Source organism: Thalassophryne amazonica, chromosome 14 (assembly GCF_902500255.1).
Source record: "Thalassophryne amazonica chromosome 14, fThaAma1.1, whole genome shotgun sequence".
Lineage (NCBI taxonomy): Eukaryota > Metazoa > Chordata > Actinopteri > Batrachoidiformes > Batrachoididae > Thalassophryne > Thalassophryne amazonica.
The window spans coordinates 84988114-85015907 of record NC_047116.1 but is presented as its reverse complement, the minus strand read 5'-3'; the positions used below and the strand labels follow the sequence as shown (position 1 = coordinate 85015907).

General features: G+C 41.2%; 1 protein-coding gene across 4 annotated transcripts in view; it reads right to left on the bottom strand.

Annotated features, from left to right (window-relative positions):
• LOC117525005 (high affinity cGMP-specific 3',5'-cyclic phosphodiesterase 9A-like) overlaps positions 1-27794 on the bottom strand; it is a 145008-nt gene that overhangs the window by 45340 nt on the left and 71874 nt on the right. For all 4 annotated transcript variants that reach the window (XM_034186824.1, XM_034186825.1, XM_034186823.1 and 1 more), the window contains 2 exons: positions 25492-25569; positions 15003-15043 (listed from right to left, as the gene is read on the bottom strand). In XM_034186824.1, the coding sequence (XP_034042715.1) occupies positions 15003-15043; positions 25492-25569 (119 nt within the window). The remainder of the gene's footprint in view (positions 1-15002; positions 15044-25491; positions 25570-27794) is intronic.

The following is a 27794-nucleotide window of genomic DNA, read 5'->3' as shown; positions in this document are numbered from 1 at the left end:
TGGGCCGCTGAAGAGGAGGTACTGCTGGCCCACCACCACCAGTCGGCGCCCTGCTTGGAGTGCGGGCTTCAAGCATGAGAGGGCGCCAGAGCTATTGGAAGTGACAGCTGTCACCTGTCAACCTCACCAGCTGTCTCTCATTAACCTCCTTACAAGAAGCGGATCACAACTCCACCTCCTCGCAGAGAAATCATCTACCACAAAGGTAATCTTCTCTGCTGTGATTATCGATTGTCTAAACTTTGTTCTGTGTGCAGCCGCATTCCTGTGGTGATCCAGAAGAGGGACCAACAGGAGCTGCACGAGAGAAACGTATCTGGAGGTGGAGGTTTTCCCTCCCAGAGACTTTGAGTGTAAAGGTTGCTGAGTGTGAGGACTCACACTCACCTCCTTCTGTGTCTTCTTTGCCAGCAGTACCAGGGCCGACAACGGAGGACAGAGACCACCTGGGGATTCAGGACTTGGCGGCTCCGGTGTTCTTCAGGCCGTTGGTGGTGGAAGCGGTGTGGGCCCCGGCTCCTCGTTCATCAGAGGTCTCCTATCTTCGAGCCTGCCCACTGTCCTCTTGTATACAATTGGCACCTGTAATTTCTGTTTGTATTCCGTTGTGTACTTTCGCAACATTAAATTGTTACTCCTTTTCTTATCCATTGTCCGTTCACTTGCGCCCCCTGTTGTGGGTCCGTGTTACGACACCTTCCCAACACTGAAATCAGGTTGGTCTTATTTTTCTACTAAGGTTTGAACTTTGAGAGCATTTACACATGAGAGAAAAGTGAGAAAATGTTAATGCCTGTTTGAGAAAAGTGTATAAAGTGTGTAGTGAGGGGTTTTGCAGCCTTAAAACATCTATAGTAATTGTAAAAAATAACGCTGACTATTTCGCGGATTTCACCTATTGCGGGCTATTTTTAGAACGTAACTCCCGCGATAAACGAGGGACCACTGTATATTCTGAATCCTCATGACATGGGGAACAAACTGGTACCATTTTTTAAGAAGGTGAACTGAAAATTACCCCCAAAATAGCCAGCTGTGTGTCTGACCAGGCAGATTCAAATTTCCAGCCCTGTATATGTGTTGGCGAACTCTGTTTATTTAATCCCTCCCTTCAGCTACTTTGTTCTCAACTGTTAAGCACCTGAATGTCCTGTACAACCCAGTTTGCCATCCTGTCCGAATACATTAATTTTATGTTTGTAAAATTGCAATGTAAAAACAGTGAAATACACCACTACCTCAATTTTGATTCATTGATGTTTACATTTACTGTTACCTACCTTTTGTGTGAAATTTTGTTATAAATTTGATTGCAAAACAAAGTCTGCATGAAGGACTTCATGTTGTGTGGGCCGCTGAAGAGGAGGTACTGCTGGCCACCACCAGAGGGCGCCCTGCCTGAAGTGTGGGCTTCAGGCACGAGAAGGCGCAGCCACCTCCCAGGAGCAGCTTGAGGTGACAGCTGTCACTCATTATTCATCTACCACCACATCCCATAAAAGCCGGGCAGCAACTCCACCTCCCTGCCGAGAAATCTTCTTACCTTCAAGGTAAAACTCTCAGCCGTTTTTTCTGTGCCGAACGCACATGTTTGTCTCTGAGTTTTGCAGGAGTACCTGTTAACTACTGGGAGCTGGGTTTGTGGTTAGTGGAGGAGTGACGTTCTTCATCCCTCACTCCAAACCAGATAAGTAGTACTTTCAGGCTCTGCACGAACTGTGTTCCTGTGTAGGAGGTGGAGATTTCCCTACAGAAAGAAACTGAACTGTTTTTGCTGATTGTTTTGCTGGGTGTACACACACCCACCATAAACTGTCTTTGCTTCCTGCCAGCAGTACCAGATCTGACAGCTGGAGACGGTGGCCACCTGGGGACTCAGGACTTGGCGGCTCCAGTGTGCTCCAGATCCGTTGGCAGGGGAAATCGTGTGGGGACCCGGCTCTTCTCTGGACAGGCATCTTCTATCCTCGAGCCTGCCCACACGTCACCTTTGTATCATTGACATTGTTCCAAACTGCATTTGTCTGTATTCTGTTGTGCACATTCCACAACATTAAATTGTTATACTTTTGACTTTCCATTGTCCATTCATTTACGCCCCCTGTTGTGGGTCCGTGTCTCTACAGTTTCCCAACACTTCAATTGTGTTGGTCTTTTAACCAAGTATTTCCACTTATTGTGGGGAGTCCACCCCTTATAGTTCTGCTGGACAAACTTTAGCCCATTAACTATTATATTTATAAGACATCAGCATTACAAAAACAAATGTTGGGCACTTGTTTTGATTAAAATGATTGGCATTTGGCTTATGTCTAAAACAGGTTAACCCGGGCAGTGCCGAGTACCCCAGCTAGTTACTACATAAACAAGGGTCATCCGGAGTGTCGGGGCTTACCCAAGTACACGCTTATACTAAATTTGAATGAAATTGGTCAACTGGTTCTTGAGGTATGAAGTACGAGGTCTGTTAGAAAAGTATCGGACCTTTTTATTTTTTTCAAAAACCATATGGATTTGAATCACGTGTGATTGCATCAGCCAAGCTTGAACCTTCGCGCGCATGCGTGAGTTTTTTCATGCCTGTCGGTTGCATCATTCGCCTGTGAGCAGGCTTTGTGTGAGCAGTGGTCCACCCCTCTCATCGGATTTTTATTGCGAATATATGTCTGAACGATTTGGAGCTTTGCTGCATCAAATTTGGTCCAGAAACTGTGAGAGACCTCCAGGTGGACACCATTCAGAAAATTAATATGGCTTTCAGGGACGATTTTATGGGGATTATACAGATTAAGGAGTGTTACTGCCGCTTTAAGGACGGCCCACAACTGCTGAGAGCGCGGCGCGCTCCCAGAGCCGATCGACATGCTCAGACCCCGCTGAAACAACTCCATATGGTTTTTGAAAAAAATAAAAAGGTCCGATACTTTTCTCACAGACCTCGTACAACAAGGGAAAATGGGCGGACAGACAGACGGACATGCTGATCGCTATATCCCCCTGGTATGAAATACCAGGGGGATAAAAATGACAAGAATGCACAAAATTACCTTATTCTGTATTGATAAAACATGTGCATGTATTTTTGTGTTTGTGTGGGCGGGGGGCAGACAGTTTCCAGCCTTCACTTAAGTCTCACGAAAAATCAGTCAATAACATTCAGAGTAACACTTGCAGAAAATAAAATACTAGGTGAAAAACCTATTAGAGCCATTACAGCTTAAAAAAAAAAAAAGAGCAGCACGGGGGTATATTTTGAGAGGGAAAAAGACCTGAGAATTTAAACTCATAAACTGACAGAAAACCTTTTATGGAGTTCCAGGATTCTGTGGATGTGATTACAGTAACTGTAGATGGTGCAACAGGCAAAACTTGCACCATCAGTCACAGCTTCATGATGGAGTGCAAGAAAACAGCTCGACTGCCGCGTCTGCATTCTGGCAAATTTCATGTTTTTATATCTCCACAAGCTTTCAACATAAAAAAATACGCTGCTTTTTCAGATATCTTGCCGTTAGAGGAACAGACAGGTGATCTGCACTGACTTGCAGAAGTTGGAAATTTGTCAGAATCTCATCTTTTAGTCAGAGGTGTTTCCTTCTGATCTTGTGTGAATTTGTAATTTTTTAAGTTTTGGAGAAAAAATTTATGACAAGCAGTAAGGGGCTAATTATTGGGTTGGAGGTGGAAATTTTAAACCCCTCAGTTGAACCCTTCTTAGACCTGCTGGAGTCATTTGATGCAGAGATGTGTCAGTCACATGACCAAACTAAGCGATCCTCCCGTCAAATCCACCACACTCTGAGTTTATGTTTGAATGTGTGTTGAAAGTGCGGACTTCAAACTATATACCAGTTTTGAAATTTTGTTGATAGGCCCAGTAAAACTTGAATCATAATAATTTTCACCAGCCTTTTTCCTGAATATTATCGTAATGTGTGGACCAGTACTTCGTTCAACACGAATGCGAACAGGAGTTCAGTTCTTCTTTTCTCGTCTCTGATCGGAGCAATTACAAGGGGAGGGGGGAGAGAACATGAATTTCCCTTTATCATTGGTAGACAATGCACGACCTAAACCAATCAAAAAGTACCATCACCCCACGTATTTGGTTGTGGAGGTGCTTCATGCAGCACACACACACCAATGTCTTCCTATTTTATGCTCTCTAGCCAGAGGGGAAAAAACACGACTTCCCCTTTATCATTGGTAGAAAGACGCATGGCTTAAACCAATCAAAGTCACCAACTCCATGTGGGGATGTTGCTGATGGAAAAAAAAGCCACCAAAGACAGACTGAGGTGCCAACACTGCCTCCAGGTGAATAACAGGAGGAATGACAAAGTGTCAGTGACAGGAATTGTTTTTCTGAATGGCACGAATAATTTGTGGGCTAAATTTATAAAATTTGTAAATAGTTGTACAAAAAAAAAAAAAAAAAAAAAAAAACACCTGAAGCATTTCCTAAATTTATTGTAAATAGTTGTATGTAACTTTGTTGTTTGCTACAGTTGTACACATTTTTGAAATTTACAATTAATATTTGCGTTCTAAGTTATAAAAATGGTTTGTTAAACATGTTTGTAGGTTTCACAGCACAAAAAAACAAAACAAAACAACAACTTATTTTCTATTTGGATTTCATGTTTTTGCTTCATGGTGTTCATACAGTATGTCAAAAGAAAAACTGTAAAGTCACATAGGTGAGGTTGTGCAGAAAGAAAGTACACCAAACAAGGCAAAGTAAACAGTTTTTAAGGTAAATTATGAAGGTAAAACCAAAAGAAATTGAAAATGGTCAATTATACCCTGGACTCCAGAGATTTAAAGACAAAACATAAACTGATGACGTTCGAGCACTTGCAGCGGTGAACACGTGAAAGAGACATGAAACACTTTCCGATACAAATACTACATCTGCTTTAAATGCACCACCTGAACTTGCACAACACATGACTGGATAGAAATTTAAACTATTTTTGGACTTTCAAACATGTTTTACAATTTACTTCCTCACTGCTCCTCTTTAACAAGGGGGCATCGTTTCATCAGCTGCTTCTTGTGATAGAATGTTAAACGTGTGATTGAAGATGACGTGAAAACACTGACACGTGTGGATGTGCCAACAACACGGATCAGGAGATCGGTGTGTGAGTTCAGTTACCACAAAACAAACTCCTTTTCATTTTTATGGATTTGAACTGCAGGAGTGGAGTGAAATAGATGTTTTCCCGGTACTCCTTATGTATGTGTGAGTGTGTGTGTGTGCACTATTCCTACTTTTTAAAAAAAAAAAAAACAATAATAATAAAAAACTACCTGTAACAAAATGCATCTCGCAGACGTACATTCCGTTCAGTTTTGGACACCTGATTTTGCTGATTTTGTTTGCACAAAGTGGTAGCAAACAAAATGTCCAGGTTTGGAGCCAGCAGAGTTTGGAGCCTGTTTAATTCCTCTCAATAGGTGGAAAATGCATCACTTGCACAACAAGGACCTAGCATGATTCACTTCGTTGCTTCGCAACACAAACATGGCAGCCATGTTGCCATGCTCAGTCTAATTTCGTCAATTTGCATACTGACTGGAGGAATCTCCACCAGAGCTGTTGCCCATGAACTAAATGAACATTTCATCACCATAATCTGCCACCAACATTGTTTCCAACTGACCTCACAACTGGAGACCACGTGTAACCACGCCAGCCCAGAACCAGGACATCCAGCTTTTTTACGTTAATTTACAAAATTGATCCATCAAGAACCTTGAGTATAGACTGCTGTGGAACACCATCGACATGACCAACCAGCTATATTAGTAGATATGCATGTACACACACACAGGTATGTATATTTTAGTACTGTCAATTGATCATAATCTTTAATCACGATCATTTGCATGATTGTCCATTGTTAACGGGCGATTAATCGCCATTTAATCTCACATTTTTTAGTCCTCTGTGCAAGCTGCTTCTTAATGTTTGTAATCATTTTTATTAGAATGGCCATGTGTGGCATATCAAAATATTCACAACAATCTCAGCCATGCATCCACTGACCTCAGAAGGTTAAAGATTATTTCCATGATGCCTCTTTCAAACCAACATGTATAATTATATGTAAAAAGGAGTTTAAAGACACATTCAGGAGAGGATCAGTTAGTGGCAACTTCGTGCCTTTTTTATTTACAACAACCTCTGGTCACAATTTACAGCTTGCTGTCAAGACCAAAACAGCTTTCATGACATTTATCTCTTGAAGTTTGGTGTTGTAACCTAATTCTATGAATAATGTACAGTAATTCAGGTGTTCTCTGAAAACTAAAGCTAACACATCTTTGGTCTGTGAACCTGAGCTTCTTTTTTTCCCCCAAAACTGTCCAACAAATGAAAGTACCCTTCATTTTCTTTTTGCCCACATCAACATAATACACGTAACAAACATATCACCGTAACAATGAACTGGAAATAACCCAAATAAACAGCTGAGTCTATTTACAGTAGTGTTCAGAATAATAGTAGTGCTATGTGACTTAAAAGATTAATCCAGGTTTTGACTATATTTCTTATTGTTACATGGGAAACAAGGTACCAGTAGATTCAGTAGATTTTCACAAATCCAACAAGACCAAGCATTCATGATATGCAAACTCTTAAGGCTATGAAATTTCAACAAGACAATGACCCCAAGCACACTAGTAAACGAGCAAAATCTTGGTTCCAAACCAACAAAATTAATGCCTCACAGATGTGAAGAAATCATGAAAAACTGTGGTTATACAACTAAATACTAGTTTAGTGATTCACAGGATTGCTAAAAAGCAGTTTGAACATAATAGTTTTGAGTTTGCAGTGTCAACAGCAGATGCTACTATTATTGTGAACACCCCCTTTTCTACTTTTTTTTTTTTTTTTACTAACAGCCCAATTTCATAGCCTTAAGAGTGTGCATATCATGAATGCTTGGTCTTGTTGGATTTGTGAGAATCTACTGAATCTACTGGTACCTTGTTTTCCATGTAACAATAAGAAATATACTCAAAACCTGGATTAATCTTTTTAGTCACATAGCACTACTATTATTCTGAACACTACTGTAAGTACCTGACTTCTATTCTCTGGTAGAATGGAAGGGGGATTATTCTTCCCCCTGCTGTTCCTCATTCTGTCTGACTAATATGTTAATTTACAACAGGTTTCACAACACATCCTGAAGGTGTTGTCAGGACTATGGAACACAGTGTCACATCAGCAGTCTCAGTCTCAGTGCTGGTGGGCCTGTGGGGCTCTTGAGTAACAACACTGTCGTCAGCTGGTATGAAGAATGTCCATGATGAAGGTTACTGATATTCCTTGTTGATGATCTGAAGTGCCTGTCGTTTTGTCTGGTTGTGTCTACTTGTGGAGTCTTCACTACAAACAACCATGGTGTAGTACCTGTGGTTTGTATGTCTCCAGTTTCACTCCATTTTTTTCAGAAACTGTTTTGAGCCATGCCCAGTCTCCTACACTGGAGAAAGGGAGTGGCTCTGCAGAGTACCTTCTATTGTTGACACCTTCATAAGCTTGCTTAGCCTCTGTATCATTCCCCCTTACTTTCTACACATCAGGCCAAGGACCACGGACTATGGACCCTGGTCCATAGTCTCCTTCCCATAAGGGGTCTGGCTGGGGTCTCCTTGGTTGGCTCCATAGCGGTATCCCGATAAGTTGGAAGGGCAAGCTGTGGGTCTCACGGACTTGGGATACTCTTGGCTGTCCTGACAACTTGCTCATCCATCCCATCAGCTTGGAATTGATGAGGGCTTGATGTCATATGAAGGATGTCATATGAACTACTGTGAGCTGAATGGATCCCAAACCCTGCAAATATGCCTCAGCAGCTTGTCAATCACAGCTTTGCTTGTAGTCCTGGTGAGGTTCAGTATTTCCATCCACCTTGAGTAATAATTTGTGACTACTAGGAAATTCCTTCCTATAAGCTCCCACAAATCTGAAGCAGGTTTTTGCCAAAAATAGTTCTGGCAGAGGTGCTGTCGTGGTCGCCCTGTCTGTCCCTCTTGTGTGTTGTTTGTCTGTCTTCCCTCCAGGTGGCGCGCTGCAGAGCCGAGGGGCACCTGCAACTCATCCTCTCCTGCACCTGAGGTTCATGAGCTCCTGATCAGGAGCAACTTACTTAAACCCAGCTTTGGGCTCTTCCATGACCTTGCCTACATCAGATTCTCAGCCTGCATCAACCAGATACTACTTTGAGATACCGTTTCTTCAACTCTGATGCTTCCATGCGCTGTTTTCTGAGAGATTCCCTAAGATGCCTCTGTGTGAAGTCTGAGCTTCCCACAGCAACTATCAAAGTAACCTGACACCTGTACTTTCTGTAAAAGACCTCTATAACCTCTGGTGTTTCCAGACGCCTTTCTGCGCAGCTTACATGCTGCAACGTCTCCTGGCCACTACCTGCATTACGTCACTTTGGACTCGCAGCTCTGCCACTGTTCCTTAGCACTCAGCCTCAGAGCATGCTGCTCTGCTCCGTTCAGCTAAGTTCCTGCCGCGTCCGAGTTTGTGAGATTCCACCTCTCATTCTGCTCCTGTCAGTGACTGTGCTTTACCAAGAACTGTATGAACTGTTATGCAGAACTACTAAGAACTTCCAAGTCATTCCTGAAGCCAAGTCAAGCTTAACTGAACTGCGTCATAAGACGCACTGCTGCTGACCTCTGTGAACAATTCCTGAACTGTGAATAATTTCTGAACTGTGAACGTTAAGGCTTCCTGTGAACATTCTGTTGTTAAAGCCTTCCAGTGTTGCGAGTGCAATCACTCACCTTTGTTCTCCTTGTTTCTCAGAACGTTCCTCTCTCCTCGGCTCTGAGCGTCCCACCTGGCTCTGGTTCCTGTACCACACTCCTGGGTTTCATTCCCACTCACTAACTCTCAAGCCTGGCTCCGTGTGCACTGCAGCTCCCGGCTTTCCACAGCTACAAGCGGGCCCTGTCTCGGCCTGCAGGTACCAGCTCCAGCACTATTAAATCCTTTGTTAATCCATTATTGTAAATAAATCTCCTTTCATTTACTCCTGTCTTGTCCTTGCTCCCAGCATAAGTCCAGAACTGGTCCCGTCCCATCCTGTCCAGACCAATAAACCACAACAGGTGTAGTGATAAGCAGTATGGGTGTGACAGTTCTTTGTCTTTAACTGGCTGACTGATCTTTAGTCAGTTGGTGTGAAGATCTGTGTATCTTTGTCTGTATTTGTTTGACTATCTTATCTTAAGCCCTGGTGCCCATAGTGGACCCTCTCCAGCAGCTCAGACCTCATTCTCGTTTTAACAGTCCGTGTCATTCACTCAGACTACCTCTCTCAGTAAAATACTCCACTGCTGGCCCAGCAGTGCTCCTTGCATATTGCGACCAGCCCGTCTTGATGTACTGTCTGAGCAGCTGCAGGGAATCATGGTTTGCAGTCTGCTTTAATCCTCTGGAGTACCATTTTATACCACTCCTGCTCCTCAATGGCATCTATATACATACACTTGCATGTCTGCACATGTTCAAGGACAGTGTGACAGCAGTGAGATGTGCAGCAGGAGATTCTTTCAGATTCTTTCAAAGTGGAGGTAGGATTATGTCACAGAGTGCTGGATTGACTATGAGATGCCCTGGCTGAAGCTGATGCGGCACACTGCAGTCTCCTTTGGGAATGTAATCCTACGTGGTGACGTGATGGATGTACGCTAGCCCCACATCCCAGGGTGCTGGATGGCCCCCTGCCAATGACTGCATGCTCATCTCAATAATGCACCTTTGTTTTGATGCTATTCTGTTTTTTCTGTGTCCTGTTTCTTCTGCTTGGTAAAAACCTTGTAACTATTAGAATGGCCTAAGCAGTGGGTCACCCCTCTGAGTCTGGTCTGCTTGAGCTTTCTTCCTCGACATCATCAGAGGGAGTTTTTCCCTCACCACTGTCTCCTGTGTGCTTGCTCAAGGGGTTGGTAAAGGTTAGACCTTACTCGTGTGAAGCGCCTTGAAGCAGCCTTGTTGTGATTTAGTGCTGTATAAATGTAATAAACTGAAAATAAATTTAATTACACCAAGCACCTTCCTTGTGCACCATGGTGATGGACAGGTTGAGCAATCAGATCAGACAGGAGTCTCCATGTGCTATGACAACTGCAGATGACGTGACCTGTACTGAAAGTAGAAAGTAGGTTGAATCTAGCCAAACTTTGGAGATACGCTCTGGAGAGCAGGGGAATGAAAGTCTGTAGGATCAAGACTGAGTACATGTGTGTGAATGACAGGGAGCTTAACTCCAATATGTATAAGAATCATTCAGTTTGTGATAAAAGCATGAAATTTGGTACACATATAGCCAAAGGCATATCGAAAAGATCTGGAAATGGAGGCATCATCAATTTTCAACATGGTGCCCATGGCAGCTATTTTTCAAAATGGCCACCAGAAACAACAGTTTTCTTATGAGTGATGGATATAATGTGACATTGTACACAGAATTCGATTAATTACCACAAGTGCTTGCTAATGTGTTTTTTTTGGATTAGACATTTTCATTAAAAATTCAAAATGGTCGCCATTGTTTCCAGACTGGTTAGATACGGATAAACTCTGTGTTGAATTATACATTTTTCGTGATGCATAATTTGAATTAGCAAATGTAGAATTTCTGAGAAGCTTTGTTCTATCTCACAAGACATATATTAAGTGAGGCCAAATCTAGGGTCTCTCACAAGGAAGACTATTCACACTCGCCTTCACAGAAGCAGAGGGCAGTGCATTGTAACTGAGCTTTTTTGCACTTGCAATGCCCAACACAACCCTTCTTACATTTGCAAGAGACAAGTTCATAACTGGACTGGAATCGAAGACCTATCTGGGAGAAGTGGCTTGCTAGGGACTTCTATGTCACTAGTGATAACAAGCTGTTTGTCCTCCTGCAGTAACGATGTGAGAAGAGCTTTTGAGAGAAAGGCAAACAATTCTGTCTTATTGCTGTCAACTCTGAGAAAGTTTGGCCAGTTCCTGGGAATGGCTGCATCACCTACCACACGTCTCTGAATCCCAGTTCCACGCTTTGCTCTTGTAGCAGCTTTCAGAGAATCAGACAAGTAGTGGTCCCACACCAGAATGAAGATCACATGGGCATAGTCACTGAAGGTTTTTACTGAACTTGGTTTCAGCATCTGGATGATGGCTGCCCCATCTACAATGGTACAGGTAACCTTTGGACTTTCTGAGTATGCACTGTGAACTTTTTCCAGGCATGGAAGCAGATCACTCTTCTGTCCCAGGTGGAGACCTCCCCCATCAGACAGTGCTGGTGGACAGGTTGGTTCTCGTGTCGAAAGAATTCATCTAAGTTTCCATCCCTGGTCTGGCAAGCAATAAATAGTCTTGAAAAGAGTGCCGTATCCTGTTTGAGAGAAACCAATTTCTGTTTTGGTTTTGATACTGTCCTCCTGGTTGAAGTACCGAAGACCTGCAGCTTATTTCTTGGTATGGTGTCATCCACTGGTTTTATTCTCTCAACAATGCATTCTTTTGTGAAAGCATCAAATTGTTGCTCTCCTGTCTGTTTCATCTTTCTAGTAACTGCCTCAGCAGCTGAAGGTCCAGCAAGTTCCTTTGAGTGGAGAACAACCAAGTCCTTGCTTTCCTCTTCTAATGGATTTCCAAAATGTTCCATTGCATTGACCAAAGACCACACATCTTTGATGAATGAGATCTGGGCACTTGTTGTTTGATCATGGTGAAGTGTGTTATCTGATTTTTTTTTAACTAATCTCAAATTCCTGTATGGATCGGGCTACTTCTGGTCCTGCTACCATCCATCGCAATAGTGCAGATGGGTTATCAGTGAGGCCCACAGCACCACCATCTCCTTTGATGCAAGCATTCATCTGCTCATGAGCCTGGTCGATGGCCATGGAGGAAAACACATTATTGGTCTTCTGGACAGTGAACTTGCCTTCCCTGAACGCTTGAGCTACGCTCGGGTGTGTCCTTGGTAGTTCAGTCATGTCCCTCAGGTGAACTGGAATCCATCTTGCATAATGGGTATAATCCATTGCATGAAACCACTTGACTAGTTCTGTTAGTGCATCAAGGTACATGGAGAAACATCCCTCTCTCAATGACCGCACAAATACTAGCACGAGCAGCTCTAATTCAAGAACAATAGACCAGTACTGAAATTGTGGGATGTTTTCTGCTCTCCTGCTGCACCAAACTTCAAACGCAAGCAGCACTTGATCTGTTTGTGTTTGACAATAGTCATAAGCCCGGTGCTGCAGAACATAGAGCCACTGCTGTAATTTGATGGGCTCTCCTGGTGCGAGTTACATGGGCTGCTTTAAGGAAGGAGTCAGGATTCCCTGGAGATGAGATGTCAGCTTGCACTAGTGCTTCAACCCAACCGCTTCCATGTAACCAGTTCCCCAACATCTTCAATGCCGCCATCTCAATATGCAGTCCACCAAACATAACCACCAGCTTGTCTTCACCATATTTTTCCGGCCATTTGAACTGGATATGTTTTGCCATTTGTTTGGCTACTTCAATGCCATGACCCTCATCCAGTCTTCCAATAGGAAATGTTGAAGGGAGCTGGCCAAGTTCATTGAACTGGATTAAATGCTCTGCAAGTGAAGTATATCCACTCCTCTTGTCTTCTCCCTTACACTGCAAAGGACATCTCAATGCCTCTGTTGTGTGCTCTTGGCAAATAATACAGAGCTTCCAGTCAGTCTTGGCTGTGCAAGAAGTTGATGGTCCTTGACCATCAAAATTCACAAGTAATTTCTTTGACATTTTCTCAACAACAAAAAAATATGTTTGCAGTAAAGGCTAAGGGTTTATCCTTTTACCACCGTTTACTACCAGGGACAACAGTAACACATTTGTGTATGGGATACAACTAGGTTCGGACAAGAAAATTGCCCTACACCTAGCCCGATCATTCATCCAATGCCATTTCATTCCTGTGCGATCTGTACACCATACGGGCAACAATATGAAAGTCATATAAAGCCTCTTTACCCTTGGCTCGGCTCTCCCGCGCTGGCACATCCTGTCCATTCAGGTGCGGCTATCTAACTACATCTAAATGAATAAACTTTTAAGTAGATGTGGGGCTAACATTAGATAGCATTTAGGAAATGAAACTACACTACCACAACCAGCACATTACAGAAAATATGGCATTATTAAGACTAGAGAAGTGTATTTAGCTGGCACTGAACCCCATGCTGAGTTTCACAGCAGTGGTGTCGCCAGTGTGCCCTGGCTGTGCTTTGACATCCACTCTATTACATTTCCATTCATTGAATGGTTCAGTTCTTGCAGATGTGGGGATTTTTACTTTATTGTTCAACATTTTAATTCCAATAAAATGTATAATAGCTCTATTTACATGCAATTATACATTTTATTGTGGGCCATATGGCTGCCATTTTGAGAGAAACAGTGGTCATGTTCAGTTGTGAGGTAGAAGGATGCTTCTGGCCAATTTTAAGTTCAGAATTTGAATTCTGCAACATAAACGATGACTGATCTGACACCGAGATGCCATCTTGGGAAATGGCGTCCATCTTGAATATGAAATGACAACTTTTCAATTATCCTATAGACATTTACCAAGTACAATATATGGTAAATATGTCTGAAATATCATATAATGTCCGTCACTCATAAGAAAATAGGCGTTGCTGGTGGCCATTTTGAAAAATGGCTGCCATGGGCGCCATGTTGAAAATTCATAATGCCTCCATATCCAAATCTTTTCGGTATGCCTTTGGCTATATGTGTACCAAATTTCATGCTTTTATCACAAACTGAACGATTGTTTTGGTTATCTGCTGCACTATAGTGGAATAGTGCTGTTACAAGGAGGTGGTAAAAGTGGATGAGTTTGAATACTTGGGGTCAACTGTCCAAAGTAATGGAGAGTGTGGCAGAGAGGTGAAGAAGAGAGTTCAGACAGGGTGGAGTGGGTGGGTGTATAATTTATATTTAATAACTCTAGATGTCCATTAATGTTATTAAGCTCCTGTAGATCGTTTCGCCTGCATCCCTGTCAGACGGCGTCATCTGCTTCAGATTAATTTGGCTCAAACCTGTCACGCTGATCACCAAATACAAGTGCAACATTATACACTCTGTTAGTGTCAGAAGTATCTAACACATATAAACTTTCAGGTACTTACTTACTTTTCCTCAGAGCTGCTTGTAGGGACTGACATTGCTTTCATGTACTCAGTGGCCTGAGACCAGTGCAGCGAGCCTGCTGGAGTACCTCTTTGACATTGTGTTAAGATTAGAATGCTTCAGCTGCTTTTCACCTGGCGCGGTCAAACAGTGCCACATTTTGTTGAAATATTGTGTGTTCTGATTACAATTCAATCATTCAATATTTTTTCCAACAACAAATCACATACAAGCACAAAATATGTAATGTGAATGAACCCCCCCACCCCAAAAAAATCATGTTTGTTGCATTTAAAAATTGTGAACCAAGTAAGGTGATTGGCCAGGACCATAGCGACAAACTAAAACAGTAGGCAGGTAAGTACCGTATACAGTCATGCAGTCTGTGCACCCAAGATTCATGGTGTTGTGAGGGTGCCCCGTTATGGAAACAAAACTTGTTCAGACTCACCCCCTTTCTGGGGACAAAATCTGGCCCTCCTAAAAAAAACCCTGCTAATTTTTACATGGAAGACAAAGGTGTGGTTAGAATTAGGTTAAGTTTAAGTTTGGGTAAGAGTGCAGGAATGTTACAGGTTTAATAAATGCGAGAGCAAATCAGTACAAGTGAAAGCAATGTCAGTGTGAAATAGGCAAAGGTTTTTTACTTAACTGCAAAAATACATAATCCTTTCATGTCAGGCTGCACTGACATCGTGTGCATTATCATTTTCTTGTCTCACAGCTTATCTACATTGTGTGCGTGCGCAGCAGAGGTGTGTGTTAGTGCATGGAAACTCACCACCAAGCTGTCCGGCCATGGGCACGACTCTGTACGGTGACCTTCAATGCAAACAGACACCAAGTTAGTCATAAAAGCAGAGGTGGTACGTTGTGCGACACTAAAATAAATCCCTCATCCACCTCCTTAATCACACCTGCGTCCCACTCCTTAAAGTGGTGGGCAGCTCACGCACGGAATGTAGCACGTGGAAGCCATTTTGGTTGTGTCGTTTTTCATAAATTGGGTTGTTCCCTGTGGCGGTAACAACATGGGGCTTAAAGAGCAAAAATGTAAAAGAGTTAGTGGGTGATTTAGTCTATCCCAACAAGAGAAACACAAAACATGGCGTGTGCCCCCACCTGGATCTTAAATTGGTGTCTGGTTTTATAGTAGAGGTGAAATTGAAGTCTGAAAATTACTTCTATAGTGAAAACTGGTGCATTACAGAAGGTACAGTAGTGTTCAGAATAATAGTAGTGCTATGTGACTAAAAAGATTAATCCAGGTTTTGAGTATATTTCTTATTGTTACATGGGAAACAAGGTACCAGTAGATTCAGTAGATTCTCACAAATCCAACAAGACCAAGCATTCATGATATGCACACTCATAAGGCTATGAAATTGGGCTATAAGTAAAAAAAAGTAGAAAAAGGGGGTGTTCACAATAATAGTAGTGTGGCATTCAGTCAGTGAGTTCGTCAATTTTGTGCATGCATGGTGGTGCAAGCAACATGATATGGGCATGTTTCTCCTACTATGGTGTTGGGCCTATATATCGCATATCAGGTATCATGGATCAGTTTGGATATGTCAAAATACTTGAAGAGGTCATGTTGCCTTATGCTGAAGAGGACATGCCCTTGAAATGGGTGTTTCAACAAGACAATGACCCCAAGCACACTAGTAAATGAGCAAAATCTTGGTTCCAAACCAACAAAATTAATGCCTCGCAGATGTGAAGAAATCATGAAAAACTGTGGTTATACAACCAGTGTTGCCACAGTTACTTTGAAAAAGTAATCCAATTACTGATTACTCCTTGAAAAAGTAACTTAGTTACTTTACTGATTACTCAATTGTAAAAGTAACTAAGTCAGATTACTAGTTACTTTTCCCAGCTGCCGACAACAACCCTCTGCCACCTCAACATGACAATGATACCTGTTTTGCCAAAACTTACTTTATAGTCACCCTTTCTTGACTTCAATGAAAATAAATACTTGTTTTATAAAAAGTAAAATAAAGACCTCTTTCTTGACCTCATATTTAACTGTTGACAGCACTGTAACAGTAAAACTTGCAATTTCGAACCTACATTGTTTATAAATGTAACTATTAAATTCATTCTAGCATTTTTCTAACATTTAAATTCTCTCTAAATATTTTACTTGTCGAAATTAATATTATTTTAAGTAGGATTAGTAGTTGTAGTAAAAAAAGGCTTCAAAACTGGACCTTTAATCTAGGGGTGTTGTGAGGGGGGCACATCCCTCCCCCACGCCCCCATTCCATCTGGATTCGCCCCTACTTTGGCATTTGAGCACAAAGAATGGATAACATTTATTTATGCAGAAAACGTGACCAGATTTACAGGTAAGAAAGTTTTATTGTGTTTTCACATCATGTGGTCCTCAGAAAGAGAGTTTAGGTGCATTTGAGTGGAAAATAGTGTTAGTTGTTGACGCGTCGCGGAGGATCAGCTGTTTTAATGTGCAGATACGGAGCGGCTCAGCTCAGCTCTAAATAAAGGAGGAAAAAAAGTATAAAAATGTCTTTGTAAAGCTCAGTGCAGGTGTGCTGATCACCGTGCTTTAAGAGCTGACGACGAGTCGAGCAGCTGCAAAAAACCGCGGATGATAAGCTCACAGCTCACTGAAAGTGGGCAGTTCAGTCAAACCCCGACCCCCTGCCCACGGACCAAGTTTAATGCTGCTATCGACCCACAATGAAAAATAATAGTAACGCACAGTGACATGAAGAAGTAACTTTAATCTGATTACTGATTTGGAAAGATTAACGCGTTAGATTACTCGTTACTAAAAAAAGTGGTCAGATTAGAGTAACGCATTACTAAGTAACGCGTTACCGGCATCACTGTATACAACTAAATACTAGTTTAGTGATTCACAGGACTGCTAAAAAAGCAGTTTGAACATAATAGTTTTGAGTTTGTAGCATCAACAGCAGATGCTACTATTATTGTGAACACCCCCTTTTCTACTTTTTTTTTTTTTTACTAATAGCCCAATTTCATAGCCTTAAGAGTGTGCATATCATGAATGCTTGGTCTTGTTGGATTTGTGAATCTACTGGTACCTTGTTTCCCATGTAACAATAAGAAATATACTCAAAACCTGGATTAATCTTTTTAGTCACATAGCACTACTATTATTCTGAACAGTACTGTATATGGTCAATTTGTATCATGAAAGATTTCTGCTTTACCATTGCTATGTGGTGTATTGAGCCCTGTTTCCAAAAAGATACTTCCTTGAGCCTCCCCCATTACATCACCAAGAAATGGTTTCATTTTTCATTCAGAGGTATTCTTTAGTTATGGCATGTAAACAAAAATCAAGTGGCCATAGTGGATAATGGGCAATGGCCATTTTGGCCCAAGCAGAGGGTCACCCCTTTGAGTCTTGTCTGCTTGAGGTGTCTTCCTCAGAGGGAGTTTTTCCTTACCACTGCAGCTCTGGGGGTTAGTAAGGTTAGACTTTACTTGTGTGAAGCGCCTTGAGGCAACTCTGTTGTGATCTGGCGCTATATAAATGAAAATAAAACTGGAAAGGAACCTTCTTTGGGCCTCCCCCAATATGGCACCAAGATGGTTGTAGTTATTGTGTGGAAACAAAAATAAAGATAGTGCCTGGGGTGGCCATATGAGATGAACAATGACTGCCCCTTGCTCAAAAGAACCTTCCTCTAGCCTTCCCCAATTCCCCACCAAGAAATGGTTTAAATCAGACTGCGCTCTTTAGTTATTGTGTGGAAATGAAATGTTTAGAGGCAAACCCCTGGATGAGGTGAAAACATACTGGCCTCCAGTCTTCACTGAGCAGGGGATATCATAATAAAAATGATAAATGGCATGATCTTGTAACTCAGCTAATTAAAAGAAGATATAATGAGAACAAACCCTGTTTTGCCTACGTAATACCCTACAGATGTACTGCCATCTGCCGGATGGGTAACCAAGGTGCTCGCCTTCACTAGCATCACTTAAGTCATGGACAGTTAGTGGATGTGGGATAAATACTTGAAAATTCCAAACAGCTGTGGTTAAAACTCAAATGTAGTTTGTCTGCCTCCTGAAAACTGGACATGAATAAATAAATCACTCGCTATGGTGCTGGTCTTGTTGTAGCCCGTGTACTTTATTTTGGGAGCTGGATGTGGAGAGTTTAATGAGAATGAAAGGAAAAGAGAAACTTGACATCACTTTGGAAAGTTCTAGAGTCATTTTCATGTGGTTTGAGTAATTTTATTTGCTTTTTTATTTTTAATTGGGGTGTGTTCCAGAGAAAATTTGCCACTATCCTCTTTTATTGCCGTCTTCTCAGTAGTCAACTTCCAAAGACAAAAATAATTTAAAAATGGTTGCACAGTTTCCACTGCAGAAAGACAACAAATGTCACATATTGTACATCCCATATCTTTCACTTTCTTCTCTGGGTGGCCACATTTCACCACAAAGTGGCATGGCCATAAAGTCACCTTTGGCACTTGGGCACAAAGTTTAAAAATGTGTAGGTTTAAAATTTAACTTGATCACATCATTTACATCTTGCAACTACATACACATGTGATGCTTGCTCCCATGGCACTCTTCATTTTTCAATTAAATAAAGGGAAATGTTGCAATTTGCTAGAGCTGTATTCAACTAAAGATAAGGATACATTTATTGGACTGGACATTTTCACTGATTCTTTGAATGTGAAGATAACGGCCACAAGTGAAATATTCCTTGAACACACACACAAGTGGGAGGAAACACACATATAGACAGTTTTTGAAATCAGAAATGGAAGATATAAAACCTACAGTGGAACATTTGGTACAAGCGTTCAGATTTCATCATGGGACAAGAAAGTAAAACACACACTTAGTAAAGCATCACACCCCTAATCAGTGCATTTGTCTTAAGCATTGGGAGTTCAGAATGTCCCCTAGTGAGGCAAGGCCAAGGCCAATTCTCATTATCGTTTGTATTAAAGAGTTTTTCAGGGCTAAATTACACTGAACTTTGAAATGTGTGTTCTCAGTGTTGCCTGGGAGGAAGTGCTGTTCACATTTACGTAAATTATGTCCGCTAATCTGAAGTTCACTTTGCAGTACACTGCTGGAGACTTCAGGTCCAAACTTCAAGCTCAATGTGCAACTTTAAGGTCCTTTCTCAGTTGTACTGAATGTTATATAATTCCATTGTGTCCAGACAGTACAGTACGCGAGCAAAGGACATGACTGTACTGATATGGAACCCAATGAGCACAATAAAGGAAAAGCACACGTTATACATGCACAAACATACGCATGCATCAAAAAAAAAAAAAGAATATTGTGCTAAAGTAAAAAAAAAAAAAAAAAAAAAAAATTTAGAAGTACTTCAAGAAGTCAAAATTTTATATTTCTAGACTTACTACATCTAAACTAAAATATTTCAAGCATTTTTTAAAATTTAGAGAAATGTTGAACTTCTGAGAACTATGTTCACTTGTAAACTTAATATTTGGTTGTAGCGCCTTTTGAATTAATTACTGCATTGTTGCGGCATGGCAGTAATCAGCCTGTAGCACTACTGTGGTGTTATTGATAGTGGTGCTCCGATCGATTGGCCACAGATCATTACTGGCCGATTTTCGTGAAAAAGTATGTGATTGGCATCTGCCAATCAATGTGTTTCATTGCCAATCACAAAAACCGTGTGTCCCAAACAGTTGTTGGTGGTAATGCATCGTGTTGGTTTGCAAACTGCCAACAAACTCAAAAGAAGTTTGTTGGCGCCTATGCACAGTGTTGCGCAGCCGTGCAGCATCAAACTACAACATGTCTGCCATGTGGAACTTTTATAAGGTTTGTGAGAGTGATGGAAAGTTTGCATACTCATGGGAGCAGAGGTGGAAAATTCCGGCTTCAGAAAGTTAAAGCCCTACCATGTGTTGCTTCTACCTGTGCACCTAAAACAGGTAGTTCCTCCACCTGCCTGAAGAGTTGAACTAATTACAATCAGTTGGTTTATTAGGAAGATGGAACAAATATGTGATTGCACTTTTACTTTCTGATGCCAGTTTTCCACCTCTGCATGGGAGCAGAACGGTAAAATGCTTCAATACAACTAATTTAATCAGACATTTAAAGAACAAACACTTGCCAGAGTATGATTAGTTTTCGAGGCTCACAGCAGATTACTATTATTATTATTATTATATTTCATTATTACTTCTATTTTGTCATTTTATTTTTAAATTGACCACAATGACAATAAGTGTTTTCACTTTATTATGTCATCCATATATTTTTAACGTACACTCAAAAAATATATAAATGCAACACTTTTGGTTTTGCTCCCATTTTGTATGAGATGAACTCAAAGATCTAAAACTTTTTCCACATACCCAATATCACCATTTCCCTCAAATATTGTTCACAAACCAGTCTAAATCTGTGATAGTGAGCACTTCTCCTTTGCTGAGATAATCCATCCCACCTCACAGGTGTGCCATATCAAGATGCTTATTAGACACCATGATTAGTGCACAGGTGTGCCTTAGACTGTCCACAATAAAAGGCCACTCTGAAAGGTGCAGTTTTATCACACAACACAATGCCACAGATGTCGCAAGATTTGAGGGAGCGTGAAATTGGCATGCTAACAGCAGGAATGTCAACCAGAGCTGTATTGAATGTTCATTTCTCTACCATAAGCCGTCTCCAAAGGCGTTTCAGAGAATTTGGCAGTACATCCAACCAGCCTCACAACCGCAGACCACGTGTAACCACACCAGCCCAGGACCTCCACATCCAGCATGTTCACCTCCAAGATCGTCTGAGACCAGCCACTCGGACAGCTGCTGAAACAATGGGTTTGCATAACCAAAGGATTTCTGCACAAACTGTCAGAAACCGTCTCAGGGAAGCTCATCTGCATGCTCGTCGTCCTCATCGGGATCTCGACATGACTCTAGTTCATCGTCGTAACCGACTTGAGTGGGCAAAATGCTCACATTCGCTGGCGTTTGGCACGTTGGAGAGGTGTTCTCTTCACGGATGAATCCCGGTTCACACTGTCCAGGGCAGATGGCAGACAGCGTGTGTGGCGTCGTGTGGGTGAGCAGTTTTCTGATGTCAATGTTGTGGATCGAGTGGCCCATGGTGGCGGTGGGGTTATGGTATGGGCAGGCGTCTGTTATGGATGACGAACACAGGTGCATTTTATTGATGGCATTTTGAATGCACAGAGATACCGTGACAAGATCCTGAGGCCCATTGTTGTGCCATACATCCAAGAACATCACCTCATGTTGCAGCAGGATAATGCACGGCCCCATGTTGCAAGGATCTGTACACAATTCTTGGAAGCTGAAAATGTCCCAGTTGTTGCATGGCCGGCATACTCACCGGACATGTCACCCATTGAGCATGTTTGGGATGCTCTGGACCGGCGTATACGACAGCGTGTACCAGTTCCTGCCAATATCCAGCAACTTCGCACAGCCATTGAAGAGGAGTGGACCAACATTCCACAGGCCACAATTGACAACCTGATCAACTCTATGCGAAGGAGATGTGTTGCACTGCATGAGGCAAATGGTGGTCACACCAGATACTGACTGGTATCCCCCCCCAATAAAACAAAGCTGTACCTTTCAGAGTGGCCTTTTATTGTGGACAGTCTAAGGCACACCTGTGCACTCATCATGGTGTCTAATCAGCATCTTGATATGGCACACCTGTGAGGTGGGATGGATTATCTCAGCAAAGGAGAAGTGCTCACTATCACAGATTTAGACTGGTTTGTGAACAATATTTGAGGGAAATGGTGATCTTGTGTATGTGGAAAAAGTTTTAGATCTTTGAGTTCATCTCATACAAAATGGGAGTAAAACCAAAAGTGTTGCGTTTATATTTTTGTTGAGTGTATGTAACTGTAAATGTTAATTTACTGTATTAAAGTCTTTATAAATTGTTTAAATTCTTGTTAACACAAACACACTCTTATTTTTTTTATCATTATTATTATTTTATTATTACTTCTATTTTGTCATTTGATTTTTAAATGGACCACAATGGAAATGTGTTTTGTTCACTTTCTTGTGTCATCTATGTATTTTAAACGTATTTACAATTATATTATGCACTTACACTGAACTTACTAAATAAAATTATGCAAAAAAAAAAAAAAAAAAAAAAAATCAACCCAAAATGTACTGCATTGTAAATGTTAATTTTTTTTATATAGCTGATCAACACACTTGTAGCAGTAAGGATTTTCGCATAGTAGTCCCTGGTTAAAACACCCTGCCCACATGCATCCAGTTCGGTTGCAGTTGGGTTCCTGAAAGAAAAAAAAAAACCTGCAAAAAGTCAAACTCACGGGATAATCGGAAACCCCGACGCAACCCATCTGCAAGCATACATGGTCATCCTGAAGTATTTGGATTAGTGGAACAATTGGGAACAAACTTTTGGACTGTTCAAAAGTTTGACGCCGATAGAAGCCATCGGGAACCCAACAGGGTCATTAGCACGCATGCAGCAACTTAACTGGGCCATCTACAACATCCTGGGAACTCTGCTGCGAGCCGACAGTATTAGACATGTACCAAACACTGATGAAGATCTGTACACAATCTGTTATCCTAAAGCTCACCGTGGCAGTGCGGCAAGGAGGTGGCAAAATTTTCCATCCCATGAATAGGTGTCACCAGTGGCAAGGTTACTGCCAGCTTCAGCTCTGCACTTATTTGCAGCTTCAGATGCTGTTTGCTTCCTGATGTATATCTGGAATTTAATTGGTAAAGAGAACATGTGGACACTAGCGCTAATGTGCTTTATTTTGTAATTATTTTTAGTGCTTGTTTCCAGTTACTTTCACATGCTTTATCTCAAAGTCTGTCATAATGGAGGAGTGCAAAAAATTTCAGGAATGTGACCAGGGGTTCTGAAAAGGGGGGAATAAGGAGAAGGATTCTAGCTAGAGGCCCATGACTGACAGGAGCCCAAAGAAGCCCCTAATACAATTATAATACTGACAAAATAATATGGGAAGTGGCCGAGTAAGATTTCTTTTCAAGGGGCCCAAAATCCCTGGCGGCACCCCTGAATGCGATGGACCCACTGCTGGGAAAAAAAAATAAAAAATTGCGATGTAAGGGCGTTCAATGTAGTGGAACACTATGCAGGGAGCTGATGAGTGTTGCAAAGAAAGCCACACGTTTGTCCAACTTTGGAGAAGTGTGACCACGAAGAGTCAGAGAGAAAGCGATGCTGGGTGACAACGGCGCATGGCTGTGTTCACAAACTCAATGAGAGCACTGTGACATGGACACGGAACTTGAAATTCCAACCACCCGTTCGTGTGAGCAAAGTTACCTGCTTATTGACTGTGGACGGACAAACGAAAGAATCAAGCAACAAAAATTTGACGAATATCGGATGTTTAGTGATCACCATGTGGAACTCATAGAACTATAGAAAGTATCAAAGTGAACAACTTTGTTTCCATACAAAGCCATGTGAAACTGGAGCAGCACCAGACAGCAGAAAGATATTCTACGTGACTGCTGCGTGCAAACCCAGGAGAAGTAAAATCACTGGATTCTAAAATAAACCCATATCAGTTTTCCCTCTTGACCAAACTTTGCCAAGAATAATAAACTGTGTCAAAATAAAAGCAAAACTGTTGTCACAGCAAAACCTGTACTTCACCTTTCTCTGTGTCCCCAGATTTACTTTTGTTGCTGGGCTTTTCAATGTCTATTTTATTCTACTACTCATCATTAGTTTATGGTTTATGTGATTTTATTGATATCTGCTGCTATGTGGATTTTATTTGTATCTGATATTTTAACTTTAACTGTTCTTATGAATGAAGGATTTTGTTTTATTGTTGTGCTGATGTTTTATTATGATGAGCACTTTGGCGTTTATTCACGTAAAGTACTATATACGAGTAAATACATAAATTATTGTGTACATTGATACTCTCACTTTTACTTAAGTTTGTTATTTAAACATATTTTGTTCATTTTTAGGCAAGTTTTATTTGGAGTTACAATGTCGAATTTTGATAAATGGGAGGAAAAAAAAAATCACTGAACAGTTTACTGCAAATTATATTACTATACCAATGTAATTAATATGCCACTTTAAAATAGGATTTTCATTATCTTATTTATTTCTCTGCCATCCTGAGGTCCAATGATGTCTTTACTGCTCTGGTGGTAAATATTTAGATAAACTGCAACTGATACAAGGGAATATTTTGAATAGTTCTTAGAAAAGACGATGCATAATTTGGTATTTGTGCATTAAACAATGCACAGCTTGTTAGCTAACTGTTTTAAACACACAGGAAAGATAAACGCAATGGCAATGTGTTTACTTATAGATGTTTATCTGCTTTTATGTTAGCATCAGATACAGGTTACACTTTAGCACAGGCATCTATAAAAGTTCAAGCACAAGCAGGAAATCAAAAACGATCATATTGCCAGGAACAGACTCCGAGGGAAAACCCGGACAGTCGCATGATCGATTTCTTTAATCAAATATATTTATTTCCCAATTCCTTAGAGTGCATGATCCCTGAACAAACAGTTCTGTTGACATCCTGCACAGTAAGCATAATACGGGGATTTTTCATATACAGTAGTACATACTCGCACCACTGCTGCGAGCAACTTGTGCACCGCGTTTTGTGACAAAACATCAAACTGATCAGAATAATCTATTTCTGCACTCATCTACAGCATCTGCCATGATTCAGAGTGTCCCAGAAATGGGTGAACTCAATATTGCTGGCTGTGGACAGATATAGGGCTCTGTAGTACAATGTGCATGGAAATGACAAGACGGTGGAAAAGAACTAAAAGCTTCGTTGCCACAGGGGAACATCTTTGACCAAACTCAAGTGGATGAGGAAGCGTTTCTACAAACATAGACCTTATTCAAAAAGTACATTTAGGGATCGTTTTCCGTTAACTGAAGATAGGTTCTCACAAAATGGATCCATATTTATTACAATAAAGGCTTTTGACACATTTATATTCTGAATTGGGTACAATTCTAGACTACCTCTAGAAAAAAAACCTCTCCAATAAACATGATTTTTGTCACTTGATAAGCAAACCGCACATGTCAGCTATATATAACTATATAGTAGCTATATAGCTACTATAGAAATATAGTAGCAATTGTGTTACTCAATCAAACAGCCAGTTGTTGACCAAAATAAACAAACATACTCATTAAATGCATTTATGTGATGTACAAGTTTCCAGTACCTCTCTGTGTTGTGTGGCATGGTGGGGTCAATGGACACCATGGCTCCCGATGAATCCAGCAGAGCCAGGTTCGTGTTCCTGCAGGAAAACAACAGCAAACTCTGTGATATTTTACTGGAAGTAGTTAGTAAAAGAGTATTTCTGGGAGCATCTTTAAATCGGCATCAAATCCTTTCTTTAGAACCGAGACCCTCTAATGTCAAAAAATATATTAATCAAAGGACTTTTTAGCAGATGTACTGACTAGTTCTAGAGCTGCTATTTGGGCAGCAAAAAGACCAGTTCTGGATCCCACCAAAACATACATCTGTTAAAGTGCCTATAAGTCAAACACTTAAGGATACGACTGCAGCAGTTCTTTCTAAATAATAGGTGTCAGGTGGAGATTTGGCTGCTGATTACAGACTGGGGAGATGTGGCCTTGAGGTTAAAGGTGGGCATGTGACCAAATTATCCTCAGTTCAGTTCACTATCAGACAGGCAATTCACAAAGATGCTCTTGAGCAAAACTGTTCCTGGTGTGCAGTTGACCGCCTTGCATGGCTGTTCACCGACACTGGTGTGTGTGAGTGTATGTGAATCAATGTGTGGCTCTTTGAGAGTCTGCATCAGAAATAAAGGGGCTACAGAAATGTAGTATAATTACCAAATAGGATGTGCCACCAACAGGAGGAAAAATAATAATAGTAATCATAAGGTAACCAGGACCTGAAACCATAACCCCCACCAATCATTTCGTTTTAAGTAGAATTGGTATTTTAAAATTTCTGGTTTAGGGTTTCACCTAAACATGATCAATCCTGAATCTCTTAGATCCAAAAGGAATACCTGTTAGGACCCCTTCATACATAACACAAAATTGGGCAAAAGAAGCAGAAACCGGCCGAAAAATCCACAAACAAAACGAAATGGGGAAACGTGAAACATTCCACCTGCTGTCAGGAGGGACATATGGTCGGACAGGCATGCACAATACTACGGCGACGGCTTCATGCACGCACACGAGCGTGCATGAACACAGTGCAATCACCTGGAACATGTGGGACCACATCGCGCCACTGGTGTGTGTGTGTGTGTGTGTGTAGGGGGGGTAAAAAAAACAAAAAACACCGCAATTTCTAATATATAATCCCTCTTACTGAGCGGACAATACAAGTATGATCCATTTGTTCCTCCATCATCACAGACGTCAAGTTATGAAATGACATGAATGACGCAGTGCGCTTCTATCATATCTGCTGGTCCCATGCATTTGTCCAGCCGGTGGCACACCGAAGGACACCGCATCATGTCGACCATAGCTCACATGGGTGACATGACATTCAGATCACTCCAGGCCGCTGCAAAGGCGATATAATTTTTATGTATTTCCATGTGAGGACTGCATGCACATGCACGTGCCTCACAGTGGAGAGTTGTAAGATCATGCCTGTCATAACACGGTATGTATTCTTCAGCTGTGACTTCAAGGTCCACAGATTTCAACAGCAACGGCTCACACAGACACACCCACCTTACCAAACGAACTCAGCTCAAAAACAAAAGTCTCACTATCTGCTTCTTTGTAATGTGATTATTTATGTTATGTATTTGTTATGTAATTATGTATGTAGTTATTGTTGTATGTATTTATTTAACTGTCCTGTTCACTGTGTTTTTAATTTAACACATCAAGTGCACTGAGCTGCACTGTCAGCTGGAACAGGTGATAGCACGAGAGCCCGCCCACACATGTGCATTGCTGGAGTGTTGTTTATGTTGTTGATGACACGACATACAGTTGTATGTAAAAGTTTGGGCACCCCTGATGATTTCCATGATTTTCCTTTATAAATCATTGGTTGTCTGGATCAGCAATTTCAGTTAATTATATTATATAGCAGACAGACACAGTGATATTTGAGAAGTGAAATGACGTTTATAGGATTTACATAAAATGTGCAATAATTCTTTAAACAAAATTAGGCAAGTCCATAAATTTGGGCACCCCAACAGAAAAAATACATCAATATTTAGTAGATCCTACTTTTGCAGAAATAACAGCCTCTAAACACTTCCTATAGCTTCAAATGAGAGTCTGGATTCTGGTTGAAGGTATTTTGGACCATTCTTCTTCACGAAACATCTCAGGTTTGTTGGTTTCTGAGCATGGACAGCCCGCTTAAAAATCACACCACAGACCTTCAATAATATTCAGGTCTGGGGACTGAGATGGCCATTCCAGAACGTTGTACTTGTTCCTCTGCATGAATGCCTTAGTAGATTTTGAGCAGTGTTTAGGGTCGTTGTCTTGTTGAAAGATC